Raw genomic sequence first — 19,702 nt, 5'->3', positions numbered from 1 at the left:
TATTATTGTGATTTGTTGCACACCTTTGTTACTTGCATACGTAGATTTGCTCTTCAGTGTATTTCATAATCAAAAAATTATTTTATTTAGATTAAGACTTTTCTTGCACTTAAAGGAAAAGTACGTTGAATCAAAATTTTAATAAAACCGTATGTTTCATTTTGGCGAGATAGATGTAAAGTAGAGAAATTGTTCAAATGTTAAGGTAAATGGTTATAATTCGTTAAATGTTCAATACATTATGTTATTTAATTTTCTTCAATTAAATTGGTAAATTAACTAGTTAATATTCAAAACTACATGAAATATTTCTCAAAATTCTACACTAAAACTTTTTGACATCTTCAAAAGAATGTAAGAGCTATAGATTCACTAACATTTTGATACCCATTTTGATACATTCACTAACATTCATTTTGATACTCATATTATATGCACTTCAGACGATGTACATCTGAAGTGCATATAATATCCAAAATATTAACAGTACAAGGAAAAGAATTAATTACGTTAGCTATTTCAAGAGAATTATGTCTCTGTAATATTAATAATGTCATCATATATATTTCATAATTGAAACATTATTTTATTTACATTAAAGTGTTTTTCTTCATGTAAAGAAAAGTGTGTTGAATCAAAATTATAATAAAATAGTGTTAATAATATGTTTTTAACTCATTAAATGTGCAATACATTATTTTATTTATTTTTTTTTTCAGATAAATTAAGTACTGAAATTTTAACAACTACAGAAAATATTTCTGAAAATTCTACACAAGGAAATTCGACATATTCAGAAGAATGTAAGAGCTGTATCTTAACTTATATTTTGATATTAATGTGCAAATGCATGTAATGCCCAAATTATTAACAATATATAGAAAAGGCTTAATTGAATTTGCCATTTCCAGAAACTTAAATCTCCGTAATACGAGTATTATCATCATATATGATTCATTCTTAAAACATTATTTTATTTGCGGTTTTCATTTGCGGTCTTTTTCATTTGCGGTTTTGCAGCTGAAGATGATGGTTCGGTAAAACCATCGAAACTAGTCCTGTGAAAATTTTGTGAATTAACGCTGATTTTTGTTGCTTGACTTCTGAATCATTATTTTATTTAGATTAATATCGGGTTTTTCCCTCGTTTAAATGAGAAGTACTTTATATAAAAATTATACTAAAGTAGTACATTTCATTTCGACGACATCGATGCAAAGTAGAGAAATTTTTCAAATGTTACGCAAATAGAAAGAATACTGAAGAATAGTATAAAATTTATATAAACAGTTCCAAAAGAAAATAACTTTCATATTAAACACGTATATTTATTTGAAAATAAAGAAAATAAATCTGCTACGTAATTTAGTTTAAGGATAATAATTGACTTGAAAACTGAGTTTACATTTCCAAAAGTGGGCTAAGTAATGCTCATTACCACAGCAACTGTAGTCGTGAAAGATCTTTTTCAGCATTGCAAAGAATAAAAAAATATTTACGCTCTTCGGTTTGAGCATGTTATCCACAGTGAGCGACTTATGTAATAATGCATATAAGTGCGTTATTATCAACAGTTTGCCAAATGCCAAAGAAACAATTAAGTAAATAAATACCTAAGTTAACTTTCGTTTTTTTTTTTTTTTTTTTTTTTGTTCATATAAGTCTTTTTTAAATTTTGCATGAATTTTATGTTTTTATTTTGTGCAATGGTAATAAACTGACTTTTTCTAGTTCTGAAACTTTTGTAAGATTTGCCAGTTAACTTCTCTAGCTACTCCCCCCGACGTGTTTTGTTGTGAAGAGGGTCACCTTTGGTCCTATGGCTTATGGGCGCCCATTAGCCTTTGGGCACTGAATATCTTAGGATAGCATTGTGCTTTAGGGCTGTTGGAACCCCAAAATCTTCAAAAAATTGTGATTTCGGATTTTTGCATTTTCAAATTCTCTACACTTTTATCTTTCTAAAATTACCATTCTTTAATCTCTATTAAAATTAGAACTGTAAAAAAATCTAGTTTAAATATGTCATCGACTGCTTTGATCAATGAGGATTTTTACATCAAAACGCGTTTTTCTCCAAACGTGATTTTTTTATACTTGATGTACCTTTTCTCAGGAACTACTGCTTACAGGTATCTAAAATTTTTATGGCTTATTTATTAGGTTTCCTAATATTTACTGAAATGAGCTTTTTGTGATAAACTTAAAATTAAACATTTTAAAAAGTTTTTTGTGTGAGAAAAGTGCTAAATTTTACTATGCCTAACAAAATATTCTGTAAATTACTCTAAAATTCAAAATGTTTCAAAAGCTCATTTCAGTATAATCAGATACGTATACTTTAATTACACAAAAAATTTCAAGCGTGTATCTACAGCAGATTTTTTGAGAAAAAGTACATCGAAAATGACCAATTTAACATTGTCGGTATGGGGGTTTCTGATACCTCTTTACTTTAATGGTCGATACCCAAATGCGATCATAGTTTACAGTGTAAAATGTGTATCTGTTTCTCGGTCTGGTATGTTGTCGAATTATCATAAGGTTAACAAATTGAAGTTTGAAATTATATAATTAAAAAAATAATAAGTGTCAAAATATGTTCAAGGCCTTGTACTTTTTGATTTTACATAGTTTTTTTACAATTAAATTTTAAACATGTCCAAGGCTCTCGAAGTACATCGTATTCTTGTTCTAATGGTACGTGTTTTGAAAGTCGATACTTTTAATTCTTCCATAAAAAATTATTTCATTCGTATGTATCAAAATTAAGTTTCACTGAAATTTTAATTTTCCAACTAAATTTATTAAAAAGACTTGTGCATTTATACCGTCTTATTTTATTCTGTTTTATTCTTAATATATTGTTTTATTCTGTTTTTCAGCTACATCTAGCAATGATGAAATATCATCCACAGCCAATGTTTCAGATATCTACAATTTAATCAATTCGACACTTTCAGAAAAATGTAAGAGCTATATATTTTCATTAATTAATCCATTTATTGGATTTCTGAAGTTTTAACCATTAGGTATCTGCAATTTTAGTGGAAACTAAAAATTCAAATGTTCAAAATTCATGTTACCAAAATAATAATTGTAATATTTCTTTTTATCTAAAAATTATATAAATATGACTAAAAATTAAAGGTTATGGTTATACAATACACTGATTATCTGCTATGATTTTCTGATATTTTTACTTTTATTAGAGACTTTCTACAGTAACAGTTAAAATGAATACTTTAGAAAACCAAAATGCAAGTCGTCAGATTAATAGATTTTTAGAAGAGCGTTTTGTAATGCTCTGAAAATTTTTATTACAGCAGTTCATTGGGTGCGGATCAACTTATAAGAGAAATCTTTAAGACATTTATTAGAACAATGAAGTTTTATGGACAAGAAATATGCAGTTCAGAAGCAGATCTGAACATTAATTTAAGTGTAATTTTCCTGTCCTTCAAGAAACATACGTTCAATGAGCATTAAAACAAGAATTACAAGTTCAAAGCGAAATTCTAGATGACTAAAAATTAAAGGTTATGGTTATACAAGAGCTTTAAAGATCTCTGGATATATTTGTGCGCTTATATATGCATATGTAAGTTATATGATATATATGTTATATATACATATACATGTATATGTTACTGTGAAACACCGAAATATGAAGAATGTCGACTTTCACGAGTGAATGTCGACATTCACATAGTCGCTTGGTGTATGTCTAAATTTTTTCCAAGTACTCTTATTTCTGATTTCCACCGGTAAATGTCGACATTCATCGTGTAATGATGGTGAATGTTGAACATATAAGAATATTATATTTTCTTCTCCGTAATTCAATCGCGAAAAAACGAACTTGAGACTTAAAATAAGAACATAAGAACATAAAACACACAGTACATTCAAAATGAGAAAGGGAACTAATAGAAGTTAAAAACTTACTAAATTACGTGATTCAAATCTTATTTATTGCAAAAACTTAAACTCTTATGACACTTTCAATTGCACAAGAGGCCCTTGCTTTTACAACTGCATTTATTTGTGTAACACTTCCTTTTGCAATGACAGAGTGTACATATACTCTTCTCTTTTCGACTTCAAAAATAGCTCTTCTTCACCAGAGCAGATCTATGATTGTCGACATACATCGATGAGGGTCTGAAGGTATAGGAATGTAGTGCAAGATTCGATCTTTCACCGACGTATTTGGTGAATGTTGGCATTCTCCGGTGAAAGTCGACAGTCTCCAATATCGGATGTTCACGGTAACATATGTACCGTATATTCCGGAGTATAACGCTCACTTTTAACACTAAAATTATGATCGAAATTTACGGGTGCGTAGTATACGCCGGATATAAAAATAATAAATTAAAAAATATGGAAAAAACTCAGCAAACAAAAGTTACAGTTTTAAGTGTACTTAAAAGAAATGACATACCTTTTGAAATGACATACTTAAAAATTTTTTCATTGCCGGATAACGTGAAAAGCTCGTCTTCCGTTATTCCTTCAGGCGCATAATGGATTTGTGTTTCATCTTCACCATCTATGTGCAAAAAATAAATAACCATCACCCGCTCTATCTTTCATCAAAACCAAACATCCTTGCTGCAGAACGATTTCGATTTTTCTCAAACTGAATGACTTTGCACTTGAAGCCAGCAGTTTGTTGTTTCATTTGGCAGAAGCCAATTTACTACTAAAAGGAACACTAAATCAACTGTATTTCAACTAAAAACTTTCGATGTTTACTACAAAATTCATGCCTTCAAATGACTACCGAAACAGAAAAGATCTGATTATTAATTCTGCGAATTCTTTCGGGTTGAAAGTGTATTATTACTCGAAATCATACACCCCTTTTCTCGAAACTCTAAAATAGCATTCTTTTGGACATCTGCATTGAATACAATCCACCATCTTTACAGGAATATTTAACTCCTACACATATTCTTCCCCTTATCACTTGTCACTTCGCTATACCCTTGTTCGAAAGGCTAGGACAAATCTTTGAATAAGTGACCTGAAACGATTTTAGCATTGCACATGCATCTTTTAGATTTCTTTCTGAAGAATTGGGTGCGTGTTATACTCTGGAAAATATGTTATATATATATGCACATGTGTAATATTATATATATATGCATATGTAATATTATATATATATGTAATATTACATATGTACAATATTCAGTAATACATATATATGTAATATTGCATATATATATATATATATATATATATATACGAATATATGTAATATGGTGAATTGGAGACAACGGATTGATTATGGTTCTCTGCGTTATAGCATGGGAAAACTTTACTGCGTAGTTAGAAAGATGACACTGAAGGACAGACCTTGTAGACAGATGTTAACAAACTGAATACATTTTTTTTTATTGCTGGACACGAATTAATTATCAAAAATATATTTTTCGTCACAGGGACAGGGACAGGGAAAAGTGGACGGAGCACCAGAACTTCGTCAGTGACTTTTACAGGTGTTGCTCCGCCGCACTACTGTACCCCGCTGGGCATTTAGTTGGCCCGCATCGGATGCTAGCCTACCAAGACATTTACATAGTAATTTTACATTAATATTAGACTTACGTATTGAATATACAATTACAAAGACATAGTATACAATTATTGCAAAGAAATTAACCTATTAACAAAAGTTGGATTATGGCAGATTGAAATAACATAATTACTTCGAACATACATACAAACTTTCATTATACATTGTACTTCATACAAACAATATATTTACATTAGTATATCTAGTTACATCGAATTAAAATAAACATCATTTTAAGGAGCTAATTGAAGGGTTTTTTTTTTTTTTTTTTTTTTTTTTTTGTGCACTTTATCATACTTAGTTGAATTACTAAGGCGAATTCTCTTATTGATACATTTCCTTTCATTTTTTTAACTTGTTACACACAAATGCATCAGCACTGAAATCTTACATTATTATTTTTGTAAATTAATGTATCATAAATACAGAAAATATACATTAGAAAATCACATAATACTTACATTTACACTAATATATCTAATAGAGTCGTATATTATTTATATTATTTTTTAATTAATGATTTAATTATTACATTAATACAGTCCAAATTCTTAATGTAACTATTTTATAAAAACTATTTATACCATATTTAGCCTGTTTCAGACACTTGCAATATTTCTGAAATCTTGCATTATTTTTGCAAGTTGTAGAATAAGAGGTATTTATACAGATGTGATAGCATCTTGACATATGTCTTCTCTTTTATATGCAAAAAGTTTCTTCATAATCAAGGAAACCTTTTGTTGTAATTGAGGTATCGTTAGCATGCATTTAATGTACTCAGGCGTAATTTGTGACCTTCCTTTGCAGTGTAGCTCTTTTGTGAGCTGGCACTTGAAAACATAGTGTTCTGGGTCTCCCTTTTCCCCACATACGCACTTGTCTGAATCGCTCAAATTTCGTGCAAAGTAGTACGTGGGGAAAGGACCATGTCCAGATAAGAATATGTTGATGAAGAAGTTATAAGAGATTGGATCATATGTGGGTTTCTTGTAGAAGTTGAAAAGCCTTCTACCTACTTCTGCATTTTCCCATTCAGTTTGCCATTTTTTTTTAATGTAATTTTTTTCAACATATGTTTCACATACGATTTAGGGAATGGGACATTGATTGGAGGTAGAGATGGGTCTTCAGCTGCATTTTTAGCAAGCGCATCTGCTCTTTCATTTTGGGCTTGTCCAGCATGCGCTTTTACTCACTTTATTTTTATAGATGTTCTCTTGCGCTGTGATAATAAATCGTAGATATCTTGCACTATTGATGATTTGTTTCTTGCATCATCGACAGCTTTAATTGCCGCTTGGCTATCACTGTAGATGGTAACATATGTTAGATGCTTTTGATGAGACCACAGAATAGCGTGTTTTATGGCTGAAAGCTCAGCTTGGAAAACGCTGTTGTTCCTTTGGTGTCCTTTCCATTCTGTTGTTTCTTGTTCTGAGAGGAGTGCAAAGAATGCGCATCCTACTTCTTCGTTTAACTTTGACCCACCTGTGTACACGACTGGAAATGAAGGTACACTGAGGGTGTCTTCTTTTGTAGATATTCTGAGTTTTGCATGTACTGCAGGGTGTCTTAGGTAAGGATTTCGTGGCTGTTCAAAATCAAGGGGGCACAGGTTTTGATCTTCTACCTCTATGTTTTTCTTGAGGTGGAATAACGTGGCTAAGTCTGCATCTTCTTTTGCTTTCAGGTGGAGGGGTGGGATTCCTGTTAATACACAGAGAGCTGCCGTTGAGGTAGTTCTCTATCCTTTTGCTATTTGTAAGAGCAAGGGGCGTTGGATCGAAGCTAAGAGTCTTTTCTTTTTCACTGTCATAGGGTGAGTCCATGCTGATGCCCCGTAGAGGATTATTTTTTCGATCACGGTATTATAGAGAATGTTTTGCATCCTCGACTTGAGGCCCCACGTTGTGCCTTGCATCCTCGCGAGGGCTCTAGAAATAGTTTGGGTCTTCTTCCGAATTTTCATGAGGTGTGGGATCCAAGAAAACTTTTGATCAATTTTCAATCCAAGAAATTTGATTTCTTTTGAGATCTTGATTCTTCTATTATTGATTTTAATGCAAGGTAGCCTTTGTAGCGATTTGCCCGGTTTTGGAAATAAAATAATATGTGATTTAGACTCTGAAATTATTGGTTTTTGATTGACGCAGAGGGAATGGAATATGGAGAGAGTCTCGTTACTATTCTTTTCTAGTATATCTCTTGAATGCCCATTTGTTACAAAGGCCACATTGTCGGCAAAGGCGATGAGCTTTGTATGGTCCGGCCACTTGTAGGAGGTGATATAATTGAAGGTGATGTTCCACAGGTCTGCACTTAGACAAGAACCCTGTGAACAGCCCCTCGTTATTCTTCTTTCTACTATACAGTTGTTGCTAATGATTATCGTTGCTCTGTTTGTTAGGAAACTATTCATTAGCTTGAATATGTTCTGAGGGCATTTAATGTTGCGCAAGGCTTCAAGGATACCAGGCCACCACACGGAGTCAAACGCATTTTTGAGATCCATGCAGAGTACTGCTGTATGGAGAGCTGAAGATTTATTCCTACGGATCTGCTCTTGAAGTTCTACTATCGCATGTGATGTAGATTTGAGAGGTCTGAAGCCGTATTGGTTGGGGCTTATGGTTTCGTTTTTCTCTAAGTGGTGGCGTAATCTGCCCGCGATTGCACGTTCCAGAAGTTTACCTATTGCAGGTAAGAGGTTGATTGGTCTGAAGGCTTCCGGATCCGTAGGATCTTTATTATTTTTCTTGAATAGTATTGTTTGTCCCTGTTTGAGACAATTCGGGAAGACATAAAATTTGAGGCAGAGGTTTAGTAGTTTGTGGAACAGAAAAGGCATTGCGTGGTGAATTATCTTAATAATCCTGTTGTCTAATCCGTCAGGTCACGGAGCTTTATTATTCGGAAGATACTTAATAATTTTTGAAATTTCTTGTGAGTGGAATTCCACATCGTCTGGAGTATTTGGAGCGGTATTATTGTATCTAATATCGGAATGTGAGTGGCCATCATCTTCTGCGTTATCTTTTAGGAAGACAACATCTAGAATATTGTTGAGAATCTTTTCAGTGACATTACCAAGCTGGCTGTTATGTGAGAGTTGATCTCTCGAAAGACCGATATGTGCGGGACTAAAAACTTTACTTGTAGCCATTTTATACAGCTGGCCGTACGTATCTTTATTACCACAGCAGTAATTCTTCCAGCTGCTTAATTTTGCTTAAGTTATTTTCTTTTTGTAATTTGCCAATTGCTGCTTGTATTTTATCCATATTTCCATTTTCAACCCTTCCGGAGCACTTTTCATTTTTCTACGAAGGGCCCTTGTATGTTGCTTTTCACGTCTTAATTCCTTTGTCCACCAGTTAGTCTTCGTAATCTTGTTGTTGTTACGGAGTTTAAATGTGTTGGTCGCTGTCTCCTGTATTGTTTTGATAATTGTTTCCATTAAATCATGGACTGCATCGGGTGATGTGCATTTATCTATAAGTTTCTCCGCATACTGAAGACATGTGGAGATTTTTCTTCCAAATTGCCTTGCTTTTTGCTTTGAGATTGAAAATCTTCTTAATTTGAGGTCGGGGATTTCATCTGATAATTCAAATGAAATGTAGTTATGATCTGAGTGGCTTGGATCATCAAGAACTTTCCATTCTTGTATTTTATTGGAGATACTCAATTTTGACAGTGTCAAGTCCGGCCATCCTTTACCATTTGTTGTTTCAAATGTAGGAGTGTCTGAAGAGAGGTTATGTATATACAGATTGTGTGTAGCAATAAAGTCAGCTAGTGTATGTCCTCTATTATCTGTATTATTGTAATGCCACATTTGATGGTGAGCATTGAAGTCACCTGTAATCACGTGCTGTGATCTTCTGAGATTACTAAAGATATTTTCTAATGTGTGGAGATTCGGCCCCATATCCTCTCGTGGTGAGCAGTAAATGGAAGTAATTAATAGCTGTTCTGATTTACAGTTAATACTTATCGTCATCACATCTCTATGGCTTAATATAATTGTAGGGGACCATTTGGTATTGGTGACTATAATACTGGCACGTGGGTTAACTAGAGGATCCTTTTCAGTAGATTGAAATATTTGCCAGTGAAGGGGAAGGCATCTAACTTCACCTTTTACGCAATACGGCTCAGTAATGCAAATTACATCATGATTGTTATTTTCAATTACTTCACTAAGTTGTTCTGACGCCTTTTTTCCTCTGCCTAAGTTTATTTGAAGAATTCTAAGCTTGTCCTGTGGAGGCGAATTATTGTGTAAAATTGTCGTAAACAGTTGAGATTGGGGAATTGAAAGGGCGGCGGTAGTACTTGATGGATTCATGTACAGAAAGGGAAGTTTAAATTAACTTAAAAGAAACTAGGTAGTAAGCTAACTATTCTTCTTGCTTTGATGTGTAAACTGCAGCAGCTTTAATTTTTGAGATTTCTCTCTGATATAATGGGCATTTGGGGGAGAATGCAGCATGTGAAGTATTGATGTAGGTTCCATATGTGCAGTTGAACAGTTTACAGTTGATACAATCCGGTACGTCTTCTTTGCAATTCCTTATGGAGTGAGGTCCGCCACAGAAAGCGCAATAAGTCCTAAATTTGCATGCACTACCAGAATGTGAGAAATCTTGGCATCTGTAGCATCTCCTCACTCCGTAGAATTCTGCGATTGGGAGAATGCTCCAATTAATTACAATTTTCCTACGTTCAATACATTTTGATAGAGTACGAGGAGAGCATTCGAGAACCCACTTAATGGTGTTTGGGTTTTTGCCTTTTGTGTAAAAAAGAGGTGAAATCTCCTCTTTATCAATCCTTAGTTGTATTTTTCGTCACAAATGAACATGGGCGCAATATGCACCTGACAGCTTTATGCAAAGTATTACATTTTAAACAACGGCGTACAAAACAAAGCACAGGGAGCGAAGTAGCTTCCTGACTACAAGAAAGCTGATGTTAAAGCGCGGAATTATCCCATATAAAGGCTCACCAACAGAAGTTTTTGCTTCAGATTCGAAAATTTTCAGTTCTCGAAATTTTGAGTTCACGTGCAGAATTTACTACGTCATCAACATTACGGAAGTCATGCGAGATGGATTTATATAGAAACGACGTAGTCCAGAAAAGTTATTGCGATTTTTAAAACAGAGAAGAGAAATTAAGGGGTTACCGCTAGTTTAAACTATAATTTTGATTTACATATTATTTTATCTTGCACACGTACACATATCTTAATGTGAATTTCATATTGCTGATTATAATGACGCTGCTGCCCGTAACGATTCCATTTACGTCACTTCCTTCCCATTAATAGTACTGTTTGTTTTCCTGCTCGTGTAACAAACTAAATATTACGTAAATATAATCAAAAGCTTTGGGAATAAAAAATCGTACAATAATCTAGAATGCAGAGAATAAAATTGCTGTTTAGGTTGTATAACTTTATAGCAGAAAAATCTATTATTCTATGAAACACATCTGCCGTGTATGATGTTAAATTAGGGATGTGTTAAAGGCATTCTTATCCTCCCTATACAGTACATTTTATTATTACCATACTATAAATATTCTTTATTACTTAGGTCTCATATGATACGGGCGAAAGAAGAATCAGTGGGATTTTGTGGCAATTAAAAAACATATATAACATCAAAAGAGCTAAAGTTAGTGAAGAAGATTTAGCGGATTTTTATCTTATTGCACTTTTATTAAAAATAGGAAGAATTCAAAACGGAAAAGTTAACGAAATATTGCTATTTCGAATTAAGAAGATATACTTTCTTTGAAGTGCAGTAGATCTGAAATGGCCGTACCCTACTCTGATACATCGAAATAACATTTTCGCTGCTTGAGTTGATAATGTAAATTTTATTCCAGACTAGCGCAATGCTATTTTAAAGGCCACAAGAGACTATGGGGAGAGTTAAAACAAAATAATTTTATTTTTCAACAATTTGTTATGTTTTATGCGGTCCCTATCGTGACCTCAGTTAGACATTCATTTGGAGCCGAAATATGTATTAAGACTCTTATGGAGCGTTGATACGATGGTTTAGGTGCCACAATTCTCACAAACATAAGGGGCACAAATTAGTAACTTCGTTCACATCCTTGGAACAAAGGATAACCAGTCAAGGAAGTTGCGCATACGTGAATCTTAAAGTAACACAGCGAAATTGTCGACCAGAATTCTTATTAGCTTCGTTACGACTGGTGGATTTTTATGCTCTCTTTGGAAAAGCTGAAATGGAGAAAATTATTATACCATTCTTTGTGACGTATCAAGGCCTAGTTGCCTAGCAAAGAAATGTGTATTATGACAGTTGTGACTCCTCACATGAAAGCTTCATTAGACATGCATATAGAAATATCTGTATATATTCTTTGGCAGGTATACATATATAAGGATAAAATAATCAATATTTCTTTTGTAAATATATATATATATATATATGTGATGTATCAGCTTTAGTCGTAGCTTAAATTGTTGGGTTTATATTTATTTTAACTAACATTTATTTTAAGATACATTTCCTGTCAAGCCTTACTTTCCCCTGGAATTGCCAATGCCAGAGTATGTAAATTTTCTTAGAACGCGCAAAGTATTCAAATTTTCAGCGGAAGTAATTTTGAGTTAAATAGAAGGGAAACGAGTTTGTAGGTGTGCTTTCTTGCTTCATGAGCGTGAAGGTTGCTAGGTAGAAATTTTAAGAACCGCGCGTTTTGGCCTGTGTGCTTGCCTCGGCAGATAGTTGAATCTTTCAACTTAATATTCAGAAAGTTTGCTGAAATATCAGCTATATCTTAGAACGCTGTTAGGTTAGTTACGTTTAGAGAGCCTCGTAGGTAGTAACTTGTTATTATTCATTTTTAGTTTCTTACTTTTATTTTACCGCCGGGTCGGCGTAGTTTGTGAGCGTCAAGTGCACGTATCTGTAACTTCTAAAGTGGAATAAAAAGGGAGTTAACCCTTCTTAAGAGTTTGTGTACTTTCCAGTTCATAGCAGTTACTACTATTGTTGCGTGCAGGTTGGGGCCGCACAACACCACAAAGTAATCAGACGATAAGTTTAAAAAACAGGATCCATTTATTATTATTCAGGAGAAATAGCAGTTACAAAAATCAGATATCCGGAGTAAATAAAAAGAATTACTAATAACTTTTTGTATGAAGTTTACTGCATCGTGACATTTAAGAAAAAGCTCCCAATATTCCTTTTGCGAGTCCTTTTATAGCCTCTGGAAAGGCGGAGCTTCCAAGAAATGACGTCAGCCTCGTCAGCCAATCCAGTTCTCTTTGAATACTTCCAGAACATTCTATAACTGTACGTGTAGAAAAGGCGGGAAAAACAAGTTGACTACGGGGCTGAGGATTTAATTCCACGTACTTTCAAATAAGAGAACGTCGCCATTAAAAATGAAAAGAACATACAGTTAGAATTTTAAGTGTATTCTTGACTATGGAATTTTATTATTACAAATATATATATATATATATATATATATATATACATAGAGGTTTATTTAGACATTCGCGCTGTAGATTTAGAATTGAACTGATTGAGGGTTTTTTTGTTTGTTTTTTTTTGTTTTGTTTTGTTCTTCAAACCATTTCATCACTACGCATTTATAGACTTCAATAGTATTTAATGGTATACTTATTTAACTAAAAAGATTCACTATACGCTGTTTTTGTTATCTAGGACTAGATGATATGTTTCAAAAGTTGATATTCAGGGTCATTTGCTTTTATTCTATACCATTCCTCATCTTCATTTTTATCCAAATTTAGATTTTTCAGAGATTTCTTCGGATGATTAATTTCGCGTTCCATTCATTTATCATCACACTGCCGAATTTCAATAAAATCTCTACTACTGTATCCTAAAAGGACTCCCTGCTGATTATTTTGATACATACTAAATCACTTGAAATACTTATTTTTCCCAAGGAAATCTCCACGAACAAAAATTTTAAGTTTAGAGAAATCTTAACATTTTATTGGGAATTCAAATTATGAATAAATTCATATCTTTGAAGCGTATTTATTAAATTCTTTAAATGGATATGTCCAAAAGGAAAGTTAAATAAAGTTTTAAGATACTGTAGTTTTAGAAATATTAAAATATATTATTTAGTTCTGAAGCATACTTATTCTAATTCTTGGATGTCTGTAAGTTTTTTAACCACGCCTGTCATATAGTAGTTCCACAGATCTATAAATCATAACTACAATTTTAAGCTAACAGCATTATTTTAATGTTACAATTTCAGACCAATTTCAAAACTCATGTGTAAAAATTTATAATTTCACTGTATGACCTCGGTTTTAGTTCAAGAAGCATTGATTATTTCTGATATTCTTTCACCTTACGAATTTACTACGTGCATTTTCTTTTTTTTATAATGTGATAAGCAAATTATTAGACATTGACTAAAATAAATGTTGGCATGGATCAGCGAATATCTTAAGCAATGCCAGCCATCTCTGGGGAAGTCAAATAATTCCTGCTGCGAAATAAATATCACAGATTATGAGAATACTATACACGAAGCTGATTGGTAAACACAGGGGAAAGAAATTAATGGAAATTAATGGAAGTTAGATGATCCATTACCAAATTAGGTGCCATGTATGAAAGAATAGTCCCAGTGTAGCTCATGTCTGTCGTAAAAGGCGACTAAAATATACCCTGTGCTCGGGGTATAGCAGAGTACCTTGATCCTGGGAATTATGTCAGAGAACGGATCCTCAAGGTTGGGGGTTGGGCGTAGGGAAGCAAATCTACCCTGTTAAAAGTCATATCTTTTTGTAAAGTCTAATTAAGCAAATATCGGACTGCCTTACGGAATTTCACTGAAAAACAATCAAAGAACCTAAATACTGGATTTTGGAATGTGCGTACTCTTTATCACAGTTAAACTACAAATTTTGCTCGAATAGAATTCTATTATAAAAAGAATTAATGAAATCAGTCTTAACTTATGCGACAGAGACCTGGGCTGTGACGATCAGAGAAGAAAGAACCTTGACGATCTTTACAAGGTTCTAAGAACTATTTTTGGTGCTGTTGTGAACAGTAATATATGGAGTAAACGGTATAACTTCGATCTATGCAAAATTTATGCAGATGAGGCTATTATTAAATCCATAAAATTAAGTAGAATAAGATGGAAGGTCATCTCCTGAGATTAAATGCAGAGAGAAGGGTTCTTAAGGCCTTTAATGCAACTCTTGTTTATGGAAGATCGTGAGGAAGACCTACGAAAAGATGGAAGGACTGCCTGGATGAGGATTTTGCCAATGTAAAAATTAAGAACTTGAGTCAATGGCTGGAAGGAGGGTGGAATGGGAAATGCTTCTGAAAAAGGCGACGCAAGGAGCTATCGTGGCAGTGCTGATAGTAAAGTTATCAATGTGGTTAAAAGGAAGCCAAAAGTTGTTTTCTGTTCCATAATATTAACATCTCAAATGTTACTGATTCAAGCTGCTCAATAAAATTTATTCTATATAATGCACTATTGCACATGCGGGTTGCTTTTAAAGTCGCATTCTTCTAGGCAAAATCTGTTTACTTTTACGCTCGTGCACTGCATTGAAAAGTTTGTCTAAGATCTTCAAAATCGTTCTAAGTAGATTAATCAGTATCTTAATATTATTAATCAGTTGCAATCGTTATACATAAACATAGGCTTTAACACTAATGTTAATAATGCTAATAATTCTGCTTTTATATTTTTTACTACACGAAACTGCTTATGTTTTCCTTTGGGTGTGGGTTGTTCTCTTATATTGCAGTTGAAATTTTAAAAACTTTCAAAGCATAGAAGACACTTAAGTTGCGCGAAACCGACATTTCCCAAGATCTTTATCAGATGATTGGAATAATGTTGGACAAAAAGATGATTACTTTGTTGACAAGACACTCTTATGAGCAGAAAATGTAGAATACAATTATCATAATAGCTTTATGAAGTCTTATCTGTTGATACATTTATTAATGATGAAACATTCTGCTTAAATAAAGTAATTTTGCAAAACAGGCAAAATCAAATGTTGAAATACCTTCAGAAAATATCAAGAGAAAAATTCTGTAAAACAATTGCAAGAAGATAAAAGTGGTAGCAGCATTTAATAATAAATTGAAGAAGTATTATTTGAAATTAACTCATATGTCAGTCTGATTCACGAAATCAACACACACATTAAATATAAGTTTTATAAAATCTGCTGAGTGCTTGAGTAGGTCCGAAGACAGGAAAGGAGCTGCAGAGGGGGCTGGGCAGACGCCAGGTCACGTGAGACATGGAAACATCCGATTGGTAGTTCAGGAGGAAATTCCAGCATCTTCAAGTATAGAGAATGCAGAAAAATATACAAAATGAAGCATCATAGCATGATTTTCCCTTACAAAATAGGAGTAAATCCTCAAGATCCAAAATCCTCAGCTTAAATACCCTACAAGTTAATTTGCATAAAGAATGTAGAAAGACAGGAGCTAAAGTAAAAGTCAAAATCATAATATCTGATTCATTTAACATAAGAACCTTATCAAACATTTTGCCTAAAACACTAAAAACACATGAACATTTTGAAAAGATTTTCATTTTCTATTTAGGTGTATCAGAAACTCATTTTTACGTTTCGGCACAAATGTCAGCTGTATAATGTTTTCACGTTTCATGTTATATAAGTTTTTGTTACATGTTAATTTATTCAATTCCATTTTCTTGTTACATGTTGATTTATTCAATTTTTTTAGTTACAACAGTCGAAGAAATAGCTTCAACTACTGAAGAGATTTCTGGAAATTCCACGCGACCACCTTCAGATTATTCATTTAAAAGTAAGACTTTGGGAATGTATTTTACAATTTTGATATTGTAATATTGTCAATTATGTTCATTATTAAAAACAATCAGAATTTGGGAAATTGTACAGTAAATCTGAAGGTATAAACATTTTCAGTATTACATCCCTTCAGATATCCATCCATCATAATACCTCTTCAGTTATTTGTATCTGATATTTTGCAACAATTTTACCATTATTTTACTGAATACTATGCTGTTTAATCTAAAATTAAACATTTTTGAGAAAACTGTAATACAATTAAAAAATCCACGATTTTTCAAAATCTTTTGCGTCTGGCTAATTAAAGTTTTGCAGCAAAAATTTCATTAATAATCAGAATTTATTTTTAGATCTTCAAGTACAAGAATAATAGCTTCGATTTAAATATGAAAAATTTAATACAACAAATAAAACTTTAAATTGTGAACCTTAAATGACGCACATTTGATGTAAGTGCAATAAATGTCCAAAGCATTGCACAAATTGAAATAGCAATTTTACCTGAAAACGCAGATAATCAAGCAGCATTTATTTTCTCTTTTCGTTTACTCCTTTTCACGCTGCAGGCCAAATAGATATCAATTTCTACTATAATGGAAATAACTTGTACTTTTGCTTACCGTTCTTTTTCTAGCGAAATTTAAACAGCAATAAATAATACTCCTAAATTTTGAGGAAGGACACTCAAGAGTTATGCTCTTGCCATATCGGTGATACTAATTAACACTATTGTTTAAAATGACAGTTTCTTAGGCCTAAATGCTCAATGTAGTGAGTAAATAATTCATGAGGAATAAACCCACAACACCATGCATTTAATGGTCAATTGTCAGTGGTGTCCATCCATGTGGGAGTACACGTAAAGGATTCCCTTTCTGCTCTGGCAGTTCACACTATACAATCTTTGGTGAATGTCGTTCGTCCAAACAGATTGCTGAATATTTGGATGCCCCTTATCACACATTTATTTTCACCTTCTGAGCTTCTGCATGTTTTCGCTTATGATTCTTTTTTTTTTCCTGCTACATCTCTCGGCTTCGACTATCCATTGCGCTCTCGGCAAGGAGCTCAGACTTCAAAACGTGTTGAGTAACCATCAGCCTTGATGGCTATCAGCCTTTACTACTACATATTCCATACCCGCTAAGGGTTATCAATGTGCTGCGTATATGAAACTCCAGGAAATTTTTCTGGTACATATAATTAGTAAAAAATAAAAAGAAAATGCCACATTATAAGTTCAAAGTGTCTCTTCAAGAGCCAGGCTTGAACCCGCCACCAAAAGATTAGGAACTGGGGCTGCACATTTAAACGCTGATCTACATTGGCTTCGTAGTAAGCTCATGATTTAGGTTTCAAGTTCTGCAAATTTAAATACAATTTCAACTTCTTTAAAGCTTGCTGCTAGTTTGTGTAGAGGTCTGGTATTTATATCTTTTAGCCAAATAAGAGTATCAGGCATTTCTTCGGAAACTGACGGAACGTTTTTCATAAGGAACCCGTGCAGTGTCTTTTTTTAGTTTGAGGTTGAGTGATTTCTTGTAATTTTAAAGTTGGTAAACCTCTACATTTTAAAATAGGTTCGGCTGTGTGATACCTGTAAGTTTCTTGTTAAATTTCTATTGATAAGCTTTTAATCCACCGTAGGATTTTACGTGGGAGTCATTACAAGAAATGCATTTAGGTTTTCCTTCTTCTTTAAGGTGTCCTCAGGCAACCGAAGACCGGGAAATTTATTCTTTGTTAAACCACATTACAGTGCCCCAGAAGTTAAATAGTCTCAGTTGATGGCCACCTTTTCATGAAAAGGAAGGTTTTATTCACCATAAAAGGCAAACTACTCCAGTTTAAAAATCCTTTTCTGTTCTCTCAATCAGAACATATATTTGAAATTTGAATATTTGAACATATATTTGACATTTCAGAAAATGGAATCGTAACTTAAAATAATTCATTCCATTCTCCGCTCCGTCTCGAAGATTCGTGCCTCATCCTTTGTTCTTGCGCCCACCAGCGGCCGAGCGGTAAAGACGCTGAACACTGGTAGTTCGGTCCGAGGTTCGAATCCCGCGAACGGGCTGGCTGCATGGGCGTTTTCGTGGTTTTCCCCATGTGTAACGTGTATACGAGCCAGTTTCCCTTAGAAAGTCCTCCATGAAAGGCATCCCTCCTCTTAGGCAGATAGCCCTAGTGTGCTTTGCCATAATTAAATACACCTTTGTTCTTGCTCTGATATTATTCACCATAAAAATCATACATTAAGTTTATACGTTGCTTATTAAATGCCAAGTGACTAACATTTTTGTTATTTGCCTTAAACATTCATGTAAATAGTTAGAAATAAATTGCTCCAATAAAATTAAAAGAAATAAAAGTCGCAAATTTCAATTACAATTTACTGCAGAAAATGACTAAAAGGACATATTGTCGGAAAGATGAAACTTAATTTGATAGTAAAACTCAAAAATAATGCCACACATTTATGAAAATGCCTTCCAGATCATGAAGAAAAGACTTTACGCGTCAAGGTTACACCGCAGTATGCTCCCATGCATCTCCCGGGGGCTGCAGAATTTGTTGGAAACATGTAGCTTTCAACACGCGAATATCAAATTTCGTTAATTTAAATCCTGTTGATAAAATTGTATATACATGACAAGTATTTGTACGTATGTGTGCGTAGCGTTTTCGTTTTTTTAATGCATAATCAAAATATCTCTGTATATAATTGATTTAATATTTAAATCCTTTCTAAATATATTATTGTTTCTATAAAATAATTCTTTCTGCATGTTTCGAAAACTGATTAATTCATATTCATTCTCCATAGGTACACAGACAATTTATATTATCCTTACTATTGTGAATGGAGTATTTTTAGTCTGCGTTTTGGCTATTCTTGTTGGTGCATATATATATTTCCGAAAGTAAGAATTTTTTATGATTCATATTTTTTCCCAGAATATATTAAGAAAATTGATATTTATAAAATTATTCGAAAGAATTTACACAATTAATATTTTTGCCTCTTCAGAAATACATGCCACGTGCAGAGGCAACAAAGTTACATAGAATGCGAAATGTGTCAAAATGTAATCGTTTGGGGATAAGCCTCGCCTGTTTTCCCCGATAAAAGACTTTATGGAAGTTAGAAACCCAAACCTGCTGGAAAGCTTATTTCTACTTGCCCTGGCGAGCTTCGGAGAAAATGCGTACACCATTTCAATGTTTAATTG

General features: G+C 33.2%; 1 protein-coding gene across 5 annotated transcripts in view; it reads left to right on the top strand.

The window, feature by feature from the left end:
• The window catches only part of LOC118199321 (uncharacterized), a 54,987-nt gene that overhangs the window by 25,536 nt on the left and 9,749 nt on the right, over positions 1 to 19,702 (top strand). For 4 of the 5 annotated variants that reach the window (XM_085827163.1, XM_085827159.1, XM_085827158.1 and 1 more), the window contains 4 exons: positions 720 to 803; positions 2,886 to 2,969; positions 16,375 to 16,458; positions 19,297 to 19,393. In XM_085827163.1, the coding sequence (XP_085683289.1) occupies positions 720 to 803; positions 2,886 to 2,969; positions 16,375 to 16,458; positions 19,297 to 19,393 (349 nt within the window). The remainder of the gene's footprint in view (positions 1 to 719; positions 804 to 2,885; positions 2,970 to 16,374; positions 16,459 to 19,296; positions 19,394 to 19,702) is intronic. The other variant, XM_085827161.1, reaches the window with a different exon arrangement.

The sequence above is a fragment of the Stegodyphus dumicola genome, chromosome 11 (assembly GCF_044657685.1).
Source record: "Stegodyphus dumicola isolate Sdum_Otavi_A_Nest chromosome 11, ASM4465768v1".
In the NCBI taxonomy this organism is placed as follows: domain Eukaryota; kingdom Metazoa; phylum Arthropoda; class Arachnida; order Araneae; family Eresidae; genus Stegodyphus; species Stegodyphus dumicola.
This window is presented reverse-complemented; position numbering and strand designations above follow the sequence as displayed.